The sequence below is a fragment of the Neurospora crassa genome, linkage group III, assembly GCF_000182925.2.
Source record: "Neurospora crassa OR74A linkage group III, whole genome shotgun sequence".
Taxonomy (NCBI): Eukaryota; Fungi; Ascomycota; class Sordariomycetes; order Sordariales; family Sordariaceae; genus Neurospora; species Neurospora crassa.
In genome coordinates this window covers 1,240,275-1,258,120 of record NC_026503.1, presented here as the reverse complement: position 1 = coordinate 1,258,120, position 17,846 = coordinate 1,240,275, and the positions used below count along the sequence as shown (strand labels likewise).

Sequence of the window (17,846 nt, the reverse complement as noted above, 5' to 3'; positions counted from 1 at the left end):
ATTTAACCCTTCCTTCCTACTAGATACAAATTAAATACCTACTTAAAACATTACATTATTATTATATCTTCCAATAATTATACTTCTTCTAATAATAAAGTTAAGGCTACTTCTAATAGCGATAATACAAGTAGATCTACTAAAACTAAGGGTAAAAGGCTTTAAACTACTTTAAACTAAAGCTATATAATTAAATTTAGTAATACTAATAGTAAGCAACTTTAATAACCTATTATTATTCGCAATATTTAACTTTTATACGGTTATAGTAAGGTACCGATATTTAACTACCTAAATAAATGGATAACTATACCGTTATTAAACTTTCAATAGGTATAGATTAAAGAAGCTATTAAACTTATACTTAATTAGTAACTTATTAATTATATACGTCGACCTAATATAAATAAAGCGTTTAAACCGATATTAATTATATTCTAAAACTTTATTAATAAATATATTTAAGATTATTAAAGAGTTTTTCCTAATTTATTATAAAGGATCGAAGTATAATTGAATATAATAAAAATAAACTAGCTATGCAGTTAGGTCCTAAGATATAAGAATAAATTCCTATATTGCGAAGTATATTTTAGTTTCTTTCGAAATTCAAATTTAAAGAACGGATATATACCTTTAAATTATTCTATACTAAGTAGAATTCAGCTAGACTAATAATATAACTTTGTATTACCTTATAGGGAATTAGAATTTAATAAACTATTTAATAAATTCTTCCATTCTTACCTATAGCTTAATTAAATAAGCGTTTTCTTACTAAAGAAGGTAGGTTTTTATAATTGGAAACGATTTGTAATACGCTTAGCTAATCTTTGGTATAGTATCGATAAATATACCTTTACCTATACCGATAATTTAATTACTCTACTTTTGTAGGTAATTAGAAAGGGGGCCTGAATAATTTTTGTACTAAACGAATATATTTAATTTAATAATAGGATTTTGAGATATTTAATTAATCCGAACGATATTGCGTTACCTATAAAAGAAAAGAGGTTTTGAGTAATCCCTCTCTACTTTAAAAACTATTATTTTTCAGTAGCTATTTTTAATTAATTAGCAGGTCAATAGGACTACTACGATTTTAATTTAGAAGACTCTATACTACCGAATATAAAAATAACCTTAATTTTGTTGTTTTAAAAATTTAATATTTAAAGAGTATTAAAGTCTAACCCAGGCCTTATTATTCGACAAATTGAATTTATTACCCAAAAGTCTAATTAAATCTATAGATTAATAGTAGTAGAAGTTGTAAGAATAAGACTAGTAGAATATAATCTAAACTTTTAAATACTTTAATTAAAGACCTAGAAATAGAGTACAATATAGAAGGAATATATAGTATTTAATTAGGAATAGAAAGAAAACGTTATAGTACAGTAATATTAGAGAATAATCTATAATACTTTACAAATAAAGTAATAGTACCCTAATAGTCTATTTTACAAACCTAAATTTAAAGTATTATATATAGTCGATTAAAGATTAGATAGCTTCTTATCCTGGTAAAGTAAATATATATATAATATTAAAGGAAAGCTTTAGCGTTTTATATAGCTAAGGAATTATATTACTTAGAATATTAACAGTTATATATAAAGACTAGGAGGTATAAAGATCCTCTCTCGGTATTAGCTATATAATAGCCCCAATACCTTTATCGACCTTCCTCTATTTTAGTATATATTTACAAGACCCGTTAAAAGAAGTAATAAAGACGATTCCTCGTTATCTAACTCTTTATCGTCTATATTTTCCTCTCCTATTTCTATAGTAGAACGAAGAGAAGTTAGAAGATTAACCTCTTCGTCTAATAATATTTATTTACCTCCGCCTACAGATTCTTCTATACAATTAATTCTAATTCCGCCTTAATAAATTATAATTCGTTCGTAAAGTTCTAAAATAATAAATTAATTATCTTTTATTCTAATTTTGTTTCGTTTAGCGGTATTATTACTCTTAAATTTTTAATTAATTAGGAAATAGAGTACTTCTATTTAATTAACTATTAATAATAATATATACTATAGTTTAACGTTAATTATATTTAACCCTTCTAAAGGAATTAACGTTCTTTTTCTTAATACTTTAATAAATTGGATATAATTGCAAACTCTTCTACCGCCTAAGAATATAAGAACTCTCGAACTATTATTAAAAGATAAAGCTCTATTAGTATTAAGAAATATTAATTTATTAGGTAGTTTGGGATTACTTATAAATTTAATATAAATACCTACTTAAATAAAGCGGATTAATTAATTATTAATCCCCTTAGATTTTAGGAGGCCGTCGAACCCATTTACCCCTCCCTATTCCTCTTAATATAAGCGTATACTATTGAATCCTATATTTATCTTACAATAAGGATTATTTCTAATAACCGGATCTAAGAACTTCTACTTTATAAAAGAAATATTTATTATAGGCCGAAGCCCAATACTTAATAAAATAATTACAGATATACTATTTAATTTTAATTCCTATAAATTTATAGTAAATTTATTAATCTATCCCGTTCGCCGTACAGAGTATAAATTAAATAGCCTTCCCAATTATAATCCGAATAACCCTACTTAAATTCTAATAGAATTTGAAGAAAGGTTTGATCTAAATATTCATTCAAGGCTACGAAGACTTTTAACGCTTATTAGAATAATTTAGAACGATATTATTAGAAATACAAATAATTATCTCCTTATTAACAGTATTAAGGAAAAGGATTTAATTTACAAAGGTAAAAAGGGGTACAGAAGGAATAGAAATAATAGAAGGGGACGCTAATTATATATATATATATATATAATAATAAATCTACTTAAGGGATTTATCGCAAATTCAAAGGGAAGATTTAATTTAGGGTAGTATATAAAAATATATACGTTAATTTTCTATAGTGATTTTTTTCGAATTTTCAGTAAGGATATTAGATTAGAAGACGCACTTCCTAAATTAAACGGATTTAAATAATTAATATAAACGAAAAATAAAATATAAAGGGCTAACCTAATAAGATAATAGATTAAAAAAGGTAGAAAAATAGGGATAATAAAAGGAAAAAAGATAGAAAAAGAAAGGATAGGATATCGAACTTCGGAGGATAATATAAAAAATTATTACAATATTTATTCTTCGCTATACTAGATAATTAGTCTTTTAATTTTAAATTCTTAAAGAAAGAGAATAGTTTTCTTTTAGTAATCTTTAATTATCTATTTCTATTTGCCTATTATGTTAACTAATCTTTTATCCCTCTCGAGGGAATGTTTACTCATTTCTTTATCTACCTCTAGGAAGAGGATATTAAAAGATCCGATAGCTATCCTTACTTTCTAACGAAAATTGAACATTAAGCCATACAACAAAATGCGTAACGCCAATAAATCGTATCTAACTTAATACCTCCTATTTCGACTATCCGAGAAAGACTTAGAAATCACTTACTACCTTACTCTACCTAATTAGACATCCGAGAACTACGGTCCTTATACTGACTGTGGTAGTGGTAGTGTTGTTGTTGTAGTTTTCTCGCCATTTCAATATATATAGCTTTAAAGCGTTACCGACTTTTAAAAAGATAAAGTATACTTTTATAGATTAGTTCGGTTATAATTAGTATAGGTATAATATTAACGGTTGTTAATTAGAGGATTATACTACCGGTATTAGTAAAAGACGGCTCCCTAATATAAACTTTATATATTGATTACTTATAATTAATAGGTTTAATAATTATTATAATATAGCGGTTAAGTAGTATATTGAGGCATTTAATATTTAAATCCTCGCTTTACCGCTATACTCTACTTATATTATATAGCCGCTTAATATAGGAATTTTCTCCTTATTTAAATCTTATTACTAGAAAGTTCTTTATAAATTTATATAGTAAGGAAAATATAATTTCAACTATATAATGTTTGTTAAAGAACTTAATAGGATTATAATTAATAACTTTATAATTTATAATATTATAAATAAATTTAAAAATACTAGTCTTTAGCCAATTAATAGATAAAGGGTATTATTATAGATTAAAACTAAGTAACACTCTTTTAAATTCAATCCTACCTATCCCTTTATAATATTATATAAGGATTATTTTAAAAAGATTATTAAAGTTATTAACTATATTACTAACCGTTATTATTATATATTTAATTCTCCTACTTGTAATAATTACCCTTATATATTTTAAGTTACTAGAGAAGTTATTCTTAACTTTAATAAAATTTAAGAATACAATTAATACGACCGTAAGAGGGAAGCTAACCTTAATCGTTGTATAAGGAGGAGAGTATATAAAATCCTAATTAACGGTCCGTTTCTCTCTCTCTCTAAAGATAATTTTAATACTATAGTAATTGAGTGAACTTAATGCGAAATACAAGAAAAAATCAAGTAGCAAGAGCGAATTATAAAAAGGATTAATAATATTATATAGAAGTAGTTTAAAGAATAATAGAGAGAGGATAAAGAAGGGGGGAAGCTAACTAAGGTTACGTAGAGTACGTAGTTTAAGAAATATAAGAAGGATAATTAATGGGAGTATATACCTGTTTATAATAATAATATACTTAATATAGAGGAGAGTCTCCCTTATTAAGTCGATAAGGAGGGTAAATTGCTAGTACACTAGCAAGCCTAATATTATATAGAGTACCCCCTACTAATTATTTTTAATAATGAGGAGGATATTTAAATTATTACTAGCCGTTAATTAGCCGCCTAATTCCAATCCTAGTCCCAATTAGAAACCTTCTCTTAAGTTATTAAAGACCCCCGTATGTAAGTATAACTCGAAGATAAGATAGATGAGACTCTTATTAAGGATTTCTATAAGGATAATATTACTATAGTAATAGGGGAGAAAGTTAATAACGAGGAGGAGGAGGAGGATAAGGGTAACGATAGGGATAAGGAAGGCGGGGAGTTTCTATTTAGTGAGAGGAGGATTAAGCTAATTGGTTAGCTAATTATTTAATTAATTAAACCCCTAATTATACTAACTCCCAAGAAGAAGTTTGAATAGTGTGTGCCCCTTACTATTAATATAACCTTATTGCCTAAATCTAGTCCTTCCTTAGTAGTTACCCCTATAATTCCCTTCCTCTTATAAGAATGTAAATTTGAGGATACTATATAGGGAAGTATAATAAAGCTATTAATCGAAGGTACAATCCGACTTAAAATAAGGTATTTAAATGGACAACGGCCGGGGTAAGCCTTATTAAAGTAGGAGGAGGAAGTCTGAGGCATATACGAGTAAGGGAGAAGTTCAATTGGCTACCTATATTATATAAAATAGTTAAATAAATAAAATAAATTATCAAATCCCTTATTATATATATACTCTTCCTATTTGGGTAGTTTACTGGGCTTCCTAACAACGTTGTGTTAATAAATCTCGATTTATAGTATGGGTGTTGTGTATGTAGATGGGTCACTTTGCTAGTAAATTTCTATGTGGGGTGTCCCATATTAAAATACTGTCCCAAATTTTTGGCGCCCCCTATATGGAATGTAGGGGGGAAAGAAAGCTTGGCGCCCAGAACCCCCCAAGTACTCTTTCCAATCATCTGTGCGTTTTAGGCTAGGCACAGGGAGTTCAGCTCCATTTCTGTTCAGTTGCATCGCACGTCTTCCAGTCCTTTTTTCTTGTCGTCAATTCCCGTCGCCCTCTTCGCCTCGAGAACATCAAACCCAGCAACCCCGTCCTTTTCTAGAGAGGTATACAGCTACACGACCCGGTCGGTCATGGATTGTGAACTCGGCACCCGGTCATGTCTCATTTCAGCATTTGGGAATCGATGAGTTGATCATGGACGCTGCCTTTCACTACAACGAACGGATTCTGTAACCTCGCTTCGACATCACGCGATTCACAAAGGGCATCATGCCAACCTCGCTTTGTTTACGGAGCTACTGGACCAAGTATGCAGAATGTAAGATCTCGGCAGCAGCACAATCTCGAGCATGTCCGCACCGGCGCACATATGGGCTGAACACATACCTCTCATTTGCATGATGATACTCAAGAGCACCTTGATTTTCCAGAGACTAAGAACACGGCGTTGGAGAAACCGAGCCCGAACCAGGACTGAGGGGTCATCTTCGCCGCATGTCCATGATGGCAAACAAAAACTTGATCTAATCTGACAAAATAACATCTACTTGCCTTCACATTGGTTTCGCCGCATCCGAAGTAGAGAGCCGTTTTCTAATCTCCATCGTTAGGCCTTTCACCCCCTTCAACCTCTTTTCGCGGGCAGTTGAGAGAAACAGCGACGCCACCGGCCACGCGTGGATTCCGCCTTCCTCAACTTCGCTCTCGACCCGCAAGCCTGCTTCGTTGAGCCTCGCGATCAGACCATGAATCTCGGGTGAGAACACCTCCTCCTCCCCGTATGTGATGAAGATACCATTTGACGGACTTGCCCGCCTCCACCACGCCGCGTCATTGCAGCATCCCGGTGATACCAGCGGATCACTCCACGACATTTTGTTGCCGGCGAACTGCTTTCCGTACGTACTCAGCTGCTCGGCGTTCAGGTAATCGCTTGTCGTGTTGGTGTGTCGTGAGGATACAAGAGTCGTCCATGGTGAGATCAAGACGGCCAGACCTGGCATTGGCAGGCCCACTCCATACCTCTTTGCGCTGGCGTCTTTGCAGCTAAGATGCAGCAAGAGGCTCAAAATTAGTGTTGCGCCTGCCGAGTCACCGCTGACGCATACGATGGCTGGGTCGCGTGCCACTTTGAGAACGTATCTGTATCCCTCGATCGCCTCTTGGATTTGAGTAGGGTATGAAGCATCAGGAACGAGTGTATAGTCCAGCGCGAAGATGGCGGGGTTCTTAAACCCGGACGAAGACAACACCGATGCCCAGCTCAGAAGAAACTCGAGGTAGAAGTAGGCCGAGCCCATCGAGAAACCGCCGCCTATCCAAAATCAGCCAAGTACATCGTTTTAGACCGGGAAGATCGTTTAACTTACCGTGGGCATAATACAAGACAAAGTCTGGCGTTGCCAACGGATCTTTGATGACCCATATGCCTCTAAAATTCGCCTATTTCTCCCTCGTCAGCGCAATTCACGGCCTCAAACAGCATCGCACTTACGGTGACATGTTCCCTCCAATGCATAGGACTCCTCAAATACCCATGTCTCAACATGCGGAACTTCAAAAACGGCAGCGCCACCTGCTTGGAGAAAAACACCCGTCCAATCTTCGGCGGGATATTCGCAAAGGCGTACCGCACACATCGGATGACAAAGTCCTCAAACGGCGACGCCTTCCGAACAAACGGTGACTTGTCATGAGAGCTGCTGAGCCATCTTTCATGGATGAACTGGACAGGGATTTTGAACACTATGTAGCCACATCCGGTGTTAGCAGCTTAACACACACACATACACAAATTACTGACAGATCACTGCTCGTTATGATACATGTAAGAAAGGCGAAAAGGTGGAGAAGAACGTACCAACAAAAGGCAGCGCTTCCAGCATGCACTTGATGGTCGGTAGCAGACCGACATTCCAAATCAGTTGTGGAGCAAGGAAGATGCAAAAGACGATACAGTCGAGGTAGGATACTGGTCCGAGGATCATTCCGCCGCCGCCGCCGCCGCCGTTGTCGCGATTCCGGCGGTGCCCGGGCATGCTGTGGACGAAGAGACGCCCGATTAGGTTGCGGATTCCTCCAAAAGTGGTGCGCTACACAGTGATCAGTTAGCAAAATTGTTAATTCATCCGTTGCGAAATTTGGACTGGAGACTTACCAACATCTCAGCAATAACTTTTTTTTCTACCACATTGTTGTTTGGATCAAAATTGTGAGTAGAGGACGGGGTAAGGTTGGGTTCGGTGGTGGCGGGCGCGTTGAGACTAAATGAGGTGACGTCGAAGATAATCAGGCTACCTAGTCGTCGGTACCTTCCACTTAGTTCTCCCAAGTGCGTGCGTGCTTGGCGAACCCCCAAGTGGTCGTTTGTCGTTTCGGTTCTTCTAGGTAGATGATCGAGATGATATCTGATAGGAAAGTGCGGCCTGCAGTATATGATTACGTGGCTTCCACTAACAATCAGTATCGGGAAAGTAATCACCGTGTCAGGTCGTCCCGTTTCAGTCAGGCAGGTAATCTTTCAGAACTCTGCTCCCAAGAATGGGGAAACCACTATCTCTGACCTCTTCGAAATCATGATCAGCAGGCTGGCTTGTCACAAAGTCCTCCTGATGTTGTTATCCAACGCCTTTTGGTGAGGACAATATGTGACTTATGTTTTACTTCTTGGCCGTTCCAGTACCAGCAGCGTTCAGTTGTTAGCGTTGATTCAGGGGTAATGTAAACAAAAGCAGCCACTTTAGCCCCGGGAGCTCGGCTGGGGACGTTTGGTATGATCATCACAACCACTCTTCTCTGGCAAGTGAAGAACGGAAGTATAGAGTTATTGGACGCTTGCGAGCTGAGTCCAAGTATAAATACCTATTCTTCAGAGGTAATGTATATTTTGACAATATCTAAAAGGTCGTGCAAAGTGAAGAGCGCAATCCCCGTCCTTTACAACCAACCTCTAGAATCTCTTGTCTAAGTCATCTTTATCTCACAGTTACAGACGACAGATTTCGGTCATCCCACTTCATCTAAACCATCAATACACCCCCCTTACTTATTCCTCGCCACCTCCAAAACCTTCCCCTCCATCTCCCCAAACGCCCCCAACACATTTCCATACCCCTCAAACACCCCCTTCTTATACCCCTCATCCACCTTCCGTATCGCCCCTTCCTCCTTCCACCTCTTGCCAATCAGCTCATCAAACGTCTCCGTCTCATCCCTTCTCTCAAACGCCCAAACGGCCTTATACGCTCCTCCCAGTGCACACGCATTACCGCCCACGTCGAGCTTGTAAACCCCGTCCACGCCACCTAGCACGTCGCCCATGATGCGCGCAATGGCCGGGTTGAGAGAGCCGCCTCCGACGAGATAGATGCGGCGGGGTTGGGCCGGTAGTGCCGAAGAAGAGGACGACGACGACGTTCCGGAGGGAGTGGAGGGAGGCGTGGAAACCAGGTTCTGAGAGCGCAGACGCATAGAAAGCGCTTGTGACTCGACAATGATGCGCGCATCCTTTTCCACGGGCCAGGGCTGGTTAACCGGTTGGAGATTGGAGCCGTCGGTGGCGGAGCACTCGTACCGCCAGGTGCCGGCCGAGATGTTGGGGACGATTTCGGGGAGGTAGAAGTAAAGGCCCAGTTTGGCTTGATCGGTTGCTGGTGAGGAGACATCCAACGGAGGGGTGGAGAGGGCGTGTTGGTTGAAGGTCTCCCAGGGGTCTTTGGAGCTGTTGGATGGGGCGGGAAGAGCGTCCCGGACCTTCTCGCGGGCCAGACCGCCGTTCTTGTAGCAGAGCATGAACATGTACTGACCCGGGGTGGTCGGGTGGTTGAAGAAGTGGTAAGATGGGTCAGGCTTGTAGACGGGCGTGATCATCAGGAAAGTGGTGGAGGTTCCCAGAGACACAATAGCGTCGAGCGGGCGAAGCGGGAGGGCGAGGATCGTGGCCGGGTTGTCGCCAGTGAAGGGCGCAATCTCGCAGTCCGGGGAGAAGCCGTACTTGCCAACGAAGTAAGGACTGATCTTGCCCATGCTGCCGCCGCCGTCGAGACGGACTTCGCCTAGCTTGGCCTTGAGGTCGGCGGCGCCTTCGGTAGAGCCACCGGCGGCCAGGGCGAGGAGTGTCTCGGACCAAGTGTTGCTGGGAATGTCCCAGAGATTCATGCCGCAAACGTCGGAGATGTCCATGGGGGCCACGGAGCCGATGAAGAGAGAGGCGAGGAAGGAAGAGACAAGGGAGATGCGCGAGGTGGAGGCGTACATGCCGGGGAGCTTGCGGCGGAGGCGCATTATTTGAGGGCCAGTGAAGCGCTTGTGTGGTGCTCTTGTCAGTCTTTCCGGTCGGTCCATTGGTCTGTTTACCTTCATCTCAAAATATGAGAAAAGGGGGAAGTAAACAACTCACATGATGTGCCGCACTTCCCGTAGCGTGGGCCAACCTCTCCGCTGTCCCAAGAGCTTCATCAAACTTATCACACTCAGCCTGCGTGCTGTGGTCCTGCCAGTTGGGCGCATAAGGATGGGAGAAGGCTCCCTTCAACTGATCCACCAGATCCCCCCTCTGCTTATCCGCTTGAAGCTCTGCGAGAAGCTTCTCAGCCTCTCGGCTCCAGTATACACTGCCATGTTGTTGGCAAGAACCACTGATGCCGCGGATGCGGTTGAGAGGGGTCTTGGCCTCTTGAAGGCGTTGGAGGACGAGGTCGAGGGCCTCAAGCCACATGGCAACGGGCGCAAAAACCTCACCATCGACCTCATTCACTTGGACGCCCTTCTTGATGCCATATTTGGCGCCGAAGTCGCCGTCGAAGTCGACCTTAGCGGAGGAAACAACGGAGAGGTCGGACTGGATTACGATTGCTGTGTGAGAAGAAGGTTATTAGTTTGAGCTCGGTGTAAGTGAACGAACGAAGCATGCTTTGTGTGCTTAAACCAACCTTTTAGCTGCTGAGTTGACAAGTCAAACCCAAGGTAAAGAGGTCCCTCCGACATTCTGTGTTTCAGCGTGTAAATTGTACGTTGTCGATGAATTCAATCTTCTATGAGTCGAGGAGAGCTCGACGACAAATATGACGATACTGCGCAAGAGCTCTTTGGGATATCACTCGCTGGCTTCAAAAACTCAAAACAGTACAGATGAAAGACAGGAAAGGTTCAGAAAAAGCAGATGAAGAGTCACAAAGGAAGTCAGGAACCCAATGGATAAAAATGTCGAGGAGGGTCGTAAATAAGTTTAGCAATCGACCGTCACTTCATCCGGAAGAACCTTGAACGTCCATTCCAGTGGGGTGACGTATAGGGATTAGCATCCCGGTATGAACATCCCCATGGCGGGTATAGCGGGGCATCAGCGGTCCAGACGCCAGCGTATCCTAGCTGTGTCAGGGGAATGGTGGAGGGGCAGCAAGCCGCGTGATGCGCTGCGAGCCGTAGCGGACTGGCGCGCTCTCCTATTTAGCCTGAATGCGCCTCTGACCAATCAGATGTTGTAGATGATTCAGGGGTGAGCCGCGAGTTTGATCTCAGTGTTGTCGACGTTCACGAGACAACCTCGTCTTGGTGTTTTTGTTGTCCATGGGAAGAATGGTATAGACATTGTCTCCCGTGTTTTTTCTTGAGCCCATCACCACGTTGTCAAATACCTCTACAGAGTGTTGTGGCCAAAGCTGTATGAAACTGAGTAGTCATCATCTCTTCGCCTTCAAAGTAAGATAATGCTGGCTCAAGTCCAAACGGTTGCCAGCACTTAAGCGGGGAGTGAACGAATGTGGATGATCTCTTAAGGTGAATGCGAAGAGTCTAACTCGTCGTCCGGGTACGATACACAATCACACTATGATTACAATGAAAGTAACGCTAGCGTTGGTTCAACCAATATTAACGAGAGAATCACTTGATCGCTTGCTTGTTTTTCAGGCGAGTCAGAGGAATAAACCAGAAGTGAATGGACGACCATCCCCATCCCACCAGTGATTGACTAAGCAAGTCAGTAACAGTCAACCTCCTTCACCACATAATTAGGTATCCATAGAGGCGCTGCGACAACTGCATAGCAGGATTCCCTTCACTAACTAACCCCTACATCAGTCCACTAACCCAAGACAATACTGCTAGAAAATAGATCACCCCCTCCCCTCCCGATACTCGGTGTTCAACGCTAACGAGGACCCGGAATGCTTTTCAAGTACGACAGCAAAAAGTTGCGATCAGTCGGCGAAATAGGCGTTTGGCTACCGCCACTCGAAGTGGGTCTGCTACCCTGATCATGGCCTTGAGGAACAGCGAGCTCCCCACCGCTCGTCGAGGCAAACGAGGGCACCCTAGACCTCGCCTGTGCCAACATAACAGGCTCCTTCATCTTCAACTTCTCCTCGACATGCCTCGACCCCATTGATCCCGCCGGCGAAGGCTGCGAGAAGCTCACTGGAGGAGATGGCTGATGCTTGCCAAAAAGCGAGAGCAACTTGTTGACCTGCTCGGGGTTGGGACTATCACCCCCGTGGCGCTGTTGATATTGCTGGAGCACATTGGGCACTTGCGAAGCTTGGTTCTGGTATTGCTGAAACGAAGGCGCAACGTGGGCGGTCTGAGGAGACCGATCCTGGTTGTATGGCTGGCTCGCGGTGGCGGCAAGATTGGCTACGGGCGACTTGTTGGCCCTGGCCTCGGCCTGTTGCCTGAGCAGACGGTCCTTGGCAGATGGCAAGTTGGGATAGACTTGGTTCTTAAGATCTTGCAAAACAGTGCTTGCGGGAACAGCGTAACTGCGCAGTTGCGCAGGCGTGAGCTCCTGAGCTTCTTGAGCCTTAGGCCGGGCCAGGATCTGAGGTCTATACGGTAGGGTGTGCTCTGCGTTAGTAGGAACGACTTCTGTGCTGGCACCTGCCGTGCAACCTGGCCTCTGAGTAAGTGGTTCGACATTGTATTGACTGGCAGAATCCGGCCTGGTGGCCAAGTCAGGCCGGCCTGCAGTGTGTAACTTGGGCGCCATATCGCTACCGGATGGCGAGGCCGGTCCTGTTTTCTTGAAAATGTCCAACAAGGCATTTCGATGCGAGTCCGCAGGCTGGATCGGCCTAGGGGCAGCACCCGCAGGAACTCCTCCCAGTCCAGGATGCGGCACGGAATTGACCAAAGGTGGTTGAGTGACCTGAGGCGCATGTTGCCCGTAGTATTGTCCGGCAGGGCTAGGCTGTTGCCCATGCTGCCAACTACTGGGAGGTTGCTGTCGAGGCTGGTCTGCCATTTGAGGGTGGACGTTTTCCTGGGTATTGACACCAAGGCCCCGATCATGGCCAGAACGCACACTGTCGCCCTTGAAGACGTTCAAAAGAGACATTGCCTGATTCGTCAGCTGAGGGGGATGTGGGTTCGACGCCATCTGCCCTTGCGTAGGATCCAGCCTACTGTGAGTCAAGAACGCCTTCAAACTGGCTTGAAGAGGCTGCTGATGTCTCTGGCCCGTGGTGTCTGGCAGGTTAGGTGTTGCCACTCCCAAGATCCCTCTAGTAAGCATGGACTGCTGAACCTGCGGCGGCAGAGGCTGCGGGTGTAGGAGAACAGGCTCTTTTCTTTGGGGAGGTGGTACATTCGTGTACTGATCTTGCCCATAGCCATAACTTGGAAGAGGGGGTTGCGGCTGGTTATGATACCCAGCATTGGGGTTCTGGTTGGCCTGTGGAGGAACTGGAAAATTAGGCGGAGGCTGGAAGTTAGGAACAGGCAAGCGTTGAGCAATGTGGTGATGATGTGGAGTTTCCGGCTCTGAAGGGTTTTGGTAAGTCAGATCCAGAGGCGTATGGGGTACATGATGGCGAGTCGCTTGAGCCTGTTGAGGCGCTTCGGCCTCCCTCTTCTTCAAGAGTGCCATCAACGCCCCGCCCTTATCCGTATTCGAGGCAGCGGCGTGCATGCCCACTGGCGGTTGCGAACCGACGGTCGAACTCTGAACCGACAGCAACCGTCGGAGCTCACGGTTAGCTCCCTCCAAAGTGTCCTTTGATGAAGTTGCTGGTACCTCTCCCATCGTTTCAGTTTGGGTGCCCATGTCATCTTCGGTCAGAGGTTCCTCCAGCTGTGCCGCCGCAGCGAGATGAGGATTCTGACCAGCCCTGAGCGCATCCTTCTTCTTCTGCTGGGACACCCACTTCTTCAGCGGTCCCAAAAACGGAGCTACCATGTAGAACTTGTTGGCATTCGCGGCGGCGGCGGCGGTATCCTGCTGCTGATTACCTTTCTTCCGAAATGCGGGGAGATCAGAGAGCCTATACCACTCCACTTTGCTGATCTCCTTCCTGGTTTTGGGTTGGAAGACTGTGTCCATAGGGACGTTGCGAAACACGTACAGTCGTAACTGTTGATTTCTGATAGTAATCTCGATGAACTTGACATCTTCCGGTTTAGGAACAAGACCGGCTTCTCTGATATCGAAACCGGTCTCTTCATAGACTTCACGTATAGCGCAGTCCAAATCGTCCTCGTCCTTGTTGATTTTGCCTCGGGGGAAGCTCCAATTAGCATTCTTCTTCCAGCCTTTGACGAGAACGGCGTGGTCCATGGCCTCATTCAGCATGATGGCGCCGCGGACAGGGATTCGGGTTTTGTATTGAAGAAATCGTTCGAAGGCCTGCGTATGTTCACCGACGGTGAAGGTCGAGAGGAGCGGACAGTGGGCGAAGATGCGCAGGCAAAAGGTGCGGAGGGACATTAGGGGTAAGCGGTCGTCCAAAGGACGGATGAAATCTTCGTAAAACCATTGTGCCTCTTCAACTTGGAAGCAAATGCGCTCGACAGATCTAAGATCCTCTTGGGGGAGGTTGATGATGAAGCGAACGCAGAGGTCGTCCAACCCTAAGCAGAGGTATTAGCTGTTGACTGCCTCGAGGCCCGGCAGGATAGCCAAGATACAGAAAGGGGACGGACAGTCTTCGAGTTTCAGCTGCGATTCGGTCATATTGGAACGTGTCAACCATTCGAAGCATGTCCACAAATATATACTTGTCGGAAAAGGAGGCAAGGCGCGTAGCTCAAGCTATGCCGTCGTACACCGTCGCCTAATGGACGAAGTTGAACGGGGGGACCGAGCGGTAGCGACAGCGATAATAGCAAGGTGGAGCGGTGCGGTGCGGTTTGTAGTGCGGGATGATGATCGGGTAGGTAGGTCTCGGTGATCCCGTGAGGATGGCGTATTGGGTAGACGGTCTGGAGGGGAACAGGGAAGTTCGGTTCCGATGTGTGTGGGAGGAGTGACGTGGTGATGTTGTCGCAATGGCGTCCACGTTCGAAGTCGGAGATCCCAAGGCGATGTAGTGTGGTATTGATGTGTTGGCGAGAAGCCCTCTGGTGTTGAGGAATTAAGGATGTCGTTGCGGGGATGGAAGAGGGGAAGCTTCCAAGCTCGCCTGTGTTGTTCGGAGCCTTCAGTCGCACACAAGACCGGTTGGTAGCGTAGGGTCGAAGTCGGATGAGAGGGGCAGGTTGGGCTTGGGCGTTGCTTCTTGCGCCTTTGAGCTAAGGTGCTGTGATAGGTACCTAGGTAGTGGTGCAGGTTAGGTAGAGGTACCTAGGTACCTACCTGGGGGAGAGCTGTCACGGTGCCTATCAGCTGAGACGATAAGGAGCGGCCTTTGCTGTGCTTGCGAAGGAACAGAGTGACGACCGAGAATGTTGGCTCTTGGATTGGCTGGAGGGGGGCGGCTGCCGGTAGATGCGCTGGCCGTCACTGACGGGCCGTTCTCCACTTGTGCATACCTAGGTAGCGGACACTCTAGCCACAATCCACTAGTATGTATGCCAGATTATACATCAACCCTGGTTTAATTGTTAGCGTGGTTCTTGCTCCACGTCCTCGTTCATGAGGGTTAACAGTACCAGGCTAACAATTAAACCAGGGTTGGATGGTCAGTTAGCTGGAGACCTCTAGTCACTTTGTCCAGGCGTTGCCACAACAGATCGATATATTTTCTTCAATGATGGGGGCATGAATGTACCTACTAAATTGATGTACCAAATCAGACGTCGATAATGCGTCTTTTGAGTATCGGTTATGCATTTCGAAGTACCATTACAGCGTTCAGGACGGGTCAAAATGTGCCTCATTCCAGGTACCAAGCTAACAGCTGAAACAAGGCAGCATTGACTGTAAGGTAACTTGGCACGGTTGACCTCCAGGTCAGTTTCCAGTCATCCGTCCTCTGTCAATGCATTGATCTGTGGCGCAAGATGGGGGGCGACTTCGTTCGATGCCGAAGCCATTTCAAACGCACTTGAGATTCGGGCGGGATGAACCTTTTCTTGTTGGGCACGAGTTCCCGCCCTATGGCAGATGACAGCTCTTGTGGTACCTGGATGATCATCCTAATGGTGAAAGAGTGGAGGCAGGAGGACACAGCCCGGAGGGAGCACGCATTATTCGCCCAAGGGCAGGGACCCTCCAGAAGAGAATGGGAGGGCTCCCGTCGGGTCTTTTTGGTGTCGCTTGTTCACTCCAGTCCCGTGAAGGAATGGACGTCATCGTCCAAACAGGAAATAGGCACTAACTAAACAGGCGCGCATGCATTCACGAAGCAGATGACCGGTTGTGTCCGTGGAACACCATTTGGTAGTAGATAAAGCCAAGAGCCGCCCACGATAACTGCATCGTAACTTTACATTTTGAACCTTACGTGTCGATACCTCTCTCACCAAAGTTCGAGTCGCATTGTGGTTTCTCAAGCGGCATTCGTTGCGACCCCAAGCGCGGGACGTGAAACCGACAAAGAAGGCGCCCTGACCAATCCACCCACCAAATCCAAACGACAGCGTCAAAGGCTTATAGAACAAGGGTTCGAACTCGATAAAAGGGTGCCCCTGGCGCAGTTGGCCTTCAAAACAAACGGGTTCAGTCCTTTCCAAGTCGAAGCCAGCTGCTCCCTCTGCGCCTTGAACAGAGTGGACATTTACTATGAACGTCCTCATATCGATATTGGGCAAGAGAGCCCTCAAGAGTCTCGACACCGACAAGATCAAGCCAAACTCTGACGTAAGTCTTGGAGCAGGGATTCCATGTATGAGCGGCAACCCTTGCACGCATTTTACTGACACTGCAACTTGATAGAATCCATACGAGGAACGAGTCCCGGTATACAAGAATGGTCAAATCGTCAAGTACAGGACTCAGGAGCGACCAATTCCGGTTGAGCTGTCATCAAACGACCAGGCGATCCTGAAAACGGTGCGGAAGAGAGCATATAAATGGGACATGGGCTTCAAGTGCTGCTGCGTTCCCGTGCGGTTCGGCTGGTCCTTCTTTATTGGTTTAATTCCTATGTGAGTGGTTCGCGACCCACCTACTTCTGATGCGCCGTGTAGCTGACACCATTGTCCCCAGCATCGGTGATTTTGCGGATGCTCTCATGGCCCTGTGGTTGGTAAAAAAGGCTTCCAAGATTGACGGTGGTCTACCAGCAACCCTTTACGCGAAAATGATATCCAACATCATGTTCGACTTTGCGATCGGTCTGATTCCCATCGTTGGCGACATCATCGATGCGGTCTACCGAGCGAATACACGCAATGCCTGGCTACTCCACGTGTACCTGATGGCGAAGGCTGATGCGGTCAGGAACGGAAAAGTCTCTGATCCGGAGACCGGCGAGACCATTCACTTGTTAGGAAATGGAACTGGTAATGGGGTTCTCCAGCCCTCAACTCGACCGGCTCAGTCAACTTCTGCACCGAAAACAACGCACGGCCGGGGATGGGGCTGGAACCGCGGTGGTGGAAGAACAGCAGAACCAGACTTGGAGTCCGGGATTGTGGAAGCTCGACCGGAGCGGGAGCTGCGGGATAGTCACGGCGGTCGGGGTGACGGCCGGGGTGGATCTACAAGGGATTCCCGAAGTCAAGGCCGGAGATAAAGTGGTTTTGGTGGGTCCAACACGAGCCGATCGCGGTCTCGACACTTGACGTGTGCGATGTGGAGAGGTTCGAGCTTCGGAGCTCCGACATGGAAGACCTGGTGAGGTCGCATGCTGAATAATGAATGAACAATGACGGCACGAATTAAGTTGTGAAAAACGCAAAAGATGGAACTATGGAAGCAAGCAAGGGCATGAAGGCACACCTACCTAGGAGTCTCTTTTTTGTTTTTCAATGTCACTTACATAATGCACCTTGTACAACAATAATGATTATAAGCTTTTCACCACCGTTCACTTCT

At 44.7% G+C, this 17,846-nt stretch overlaps 4 protein-coding genes across 4 annotated transcripts; 1 reads left to right on the top strand and 3 right to left on the bottom strand.

Annotated features, from left to right (window-relative positions):
- Window positions 1–5,711: 5,711 nt before the first annotated feature.
- On the bottom strand, window positions 5,712–7,940 carry NCU11352 (hypothetical protein). The gene is made up of 5 exons (XM_001728084.2): window positions 7,812–7,940; window positions 7,515–7,746; window positions 7,149–7,399; window positions 7,024–7,096; window positions 5,712–6,968 (listed from the first exon to the last, which is right to left on the bottom strand). The coding sequence occupies exons 1-5, from the start codon at window positions 7,815–7,817 to the stop codon at window positions 6,208–6,210; spliced, it is 1,323 nt and encodes a 440-aa protein (XP_001728136.1). The 5' UTR covers window positions 7,818–7,940; the 3' UTR covers window positions 5,712–6,207.
- Window positions 7,941–8,496: 556 nt separating this feature from the next.
- On the bottom strand, window positions 8,497–10,897 carry xyk-1 (D-xylulose kinase). Its single transcript, XM_001728085.2, has 3 exons — window positions 10,585–10,897; window positions 10,053–10,507; window positions 8,497–9,958 (listed from the first exon to the last, which is right to left on the bottom strand). The coding sequence occupies exons 1-3, from the start codon at window positions 10,637–10,639 to the stop codon at window positions 8,696–8,698; spliced, it is 1,773 nt and encodes a 590-aa protein (XP_001728137.2). The 5' UTR covers window positions 10,640–10,897; the 3' UTR covers window positions 8,497–8,695.
- A 501-nt stretch (window positions 10,898–11,398) lies between these two features.
- On the bottom strand, window positions 11,399–15,181 carry NCU07889 (hypothetical protein). Its single transcript, XM_957729.3, has 2 exons — window positions 14,570–15,181; window positions 11,399–14,497 (listed from the first exon to the last, which is right to left on the bottom strand). Exons 1-2 carry the CDS (start codon window positions 14,598–14,600, stop codon window positions 11,805–11,807), a joined length of 2,724 nt encoding a protein of 907 aa, XP_962822.2. The 5' UTR covers window positions 14,601–15,181; the 3' UTR covers window positions 11,399–11,804.
- A 1,051-nt stretch (window positions 15,182–16,232) lies between these two features.
- On the top strand, window positions 16,233–17,837 carry NCU07888 (hypothetical protein). The gene is made up of 3 exons (XM_957728.3): window positions 16,233–16,667; window positions 16,743–16,954; window positions 17,016–17,837. The coding sequence occupies exons 1-3, from the start codon at window positions 16,590–16,592 to the stop codon at window positions 17,542–17,544; spliced, it is 819 nt and encodes a 272-aa protein (XP_962821.2). The 5' UTR covers window positions 16,233–16,589; the 3' UTR covers window positions 17,545–17,837.
- Window positions 17,838–17,846: the final 9 nt, after the last annotated feature.

What these genes read in the sequence shown, in the direction of transcription:
- NCU11352 (XM_001728084.2), bottom strand. An exon ending in ATTGGAGGGAACATGTCACC is followed by an intron (nt 7,097 to 7,148) that starts GTAAGTGCGATG and finishes AGGGAGAAATAG; the next exon opens with GCGAATTTTAGAGGCATATG. An exon ending in TGTCTTGTATTATGCCCACG is followed by an intron (nt 6,969 to 7,023) that starts GTAAGTTAAACG and finishes GATTTTGGATAG; the next exon opens with GCGGCGGTTTCTCGATGGGC.
- xyk-1 (XM_001728085.2), bottom strand. Translation starts at nt 10,639, where the DNA reads ATGTCGGAGGGACCTCTTTACCTTGGGTTTGACTTGTCAACTCAGCAG. An exon ending in GTCAACTCAGCAGCTAAAAG is followed by an intron (nt 10,508 to 10,584) that starts GTTGGTTTAAGC and finishes CTTCTCACACAG; the next exon opens with CAATCGTAATCCAGTCCGAC. An exon ending in CGGGAAGTGCGGCACATCAT is followed by an intron (nt 9,959 to 10,052) that starts GTGAGTTGTTTA and finishes GCACCACACAAG; the next exon opens with CGCTTCACTGGCCCTCAAAT.
- NCU07888 (XM_957728.3), top strand. Translation starts at nt 16,590, where the DNA reads ATGAACGTCCTCATATCGATATTGGGCAAGAGAGCCCTCAAGAGTCTC. An exon ending in AGATCAAGCCAAACTCTGAC is followed by an intron (nt 16,668 to 16,742) that starts GTAAGTCTTGGA and finishes GCAACTTGATAG; the next exon opens with AATCCATACGAGGAACGAGT. An exon ending in TTTATTGGTTTAATTCCTAT is followed by an intron (nt 16,955 to 17,015) that starts GTGAGTGGTTCG and finishes CATTGTCCCCAG; the next exon opens with CATCGGTGATTTTGCGGATG.
- NCU07889 (XM_957729.3), bottom strand. Translation starts at nt 14,600, where the DNA reads ATGACCGAATCGCAGCTGAAACTCGAAGACT. An exon ending in GCAGCTGAAACTCGAAGACT is followed by an intron (nt 14,498 to 14,569) that starts GTCCGTCCCCTT and finishes ACCTCTGCTTAG; the next exon opens with GGTTGGACGACCTCTGCGTT.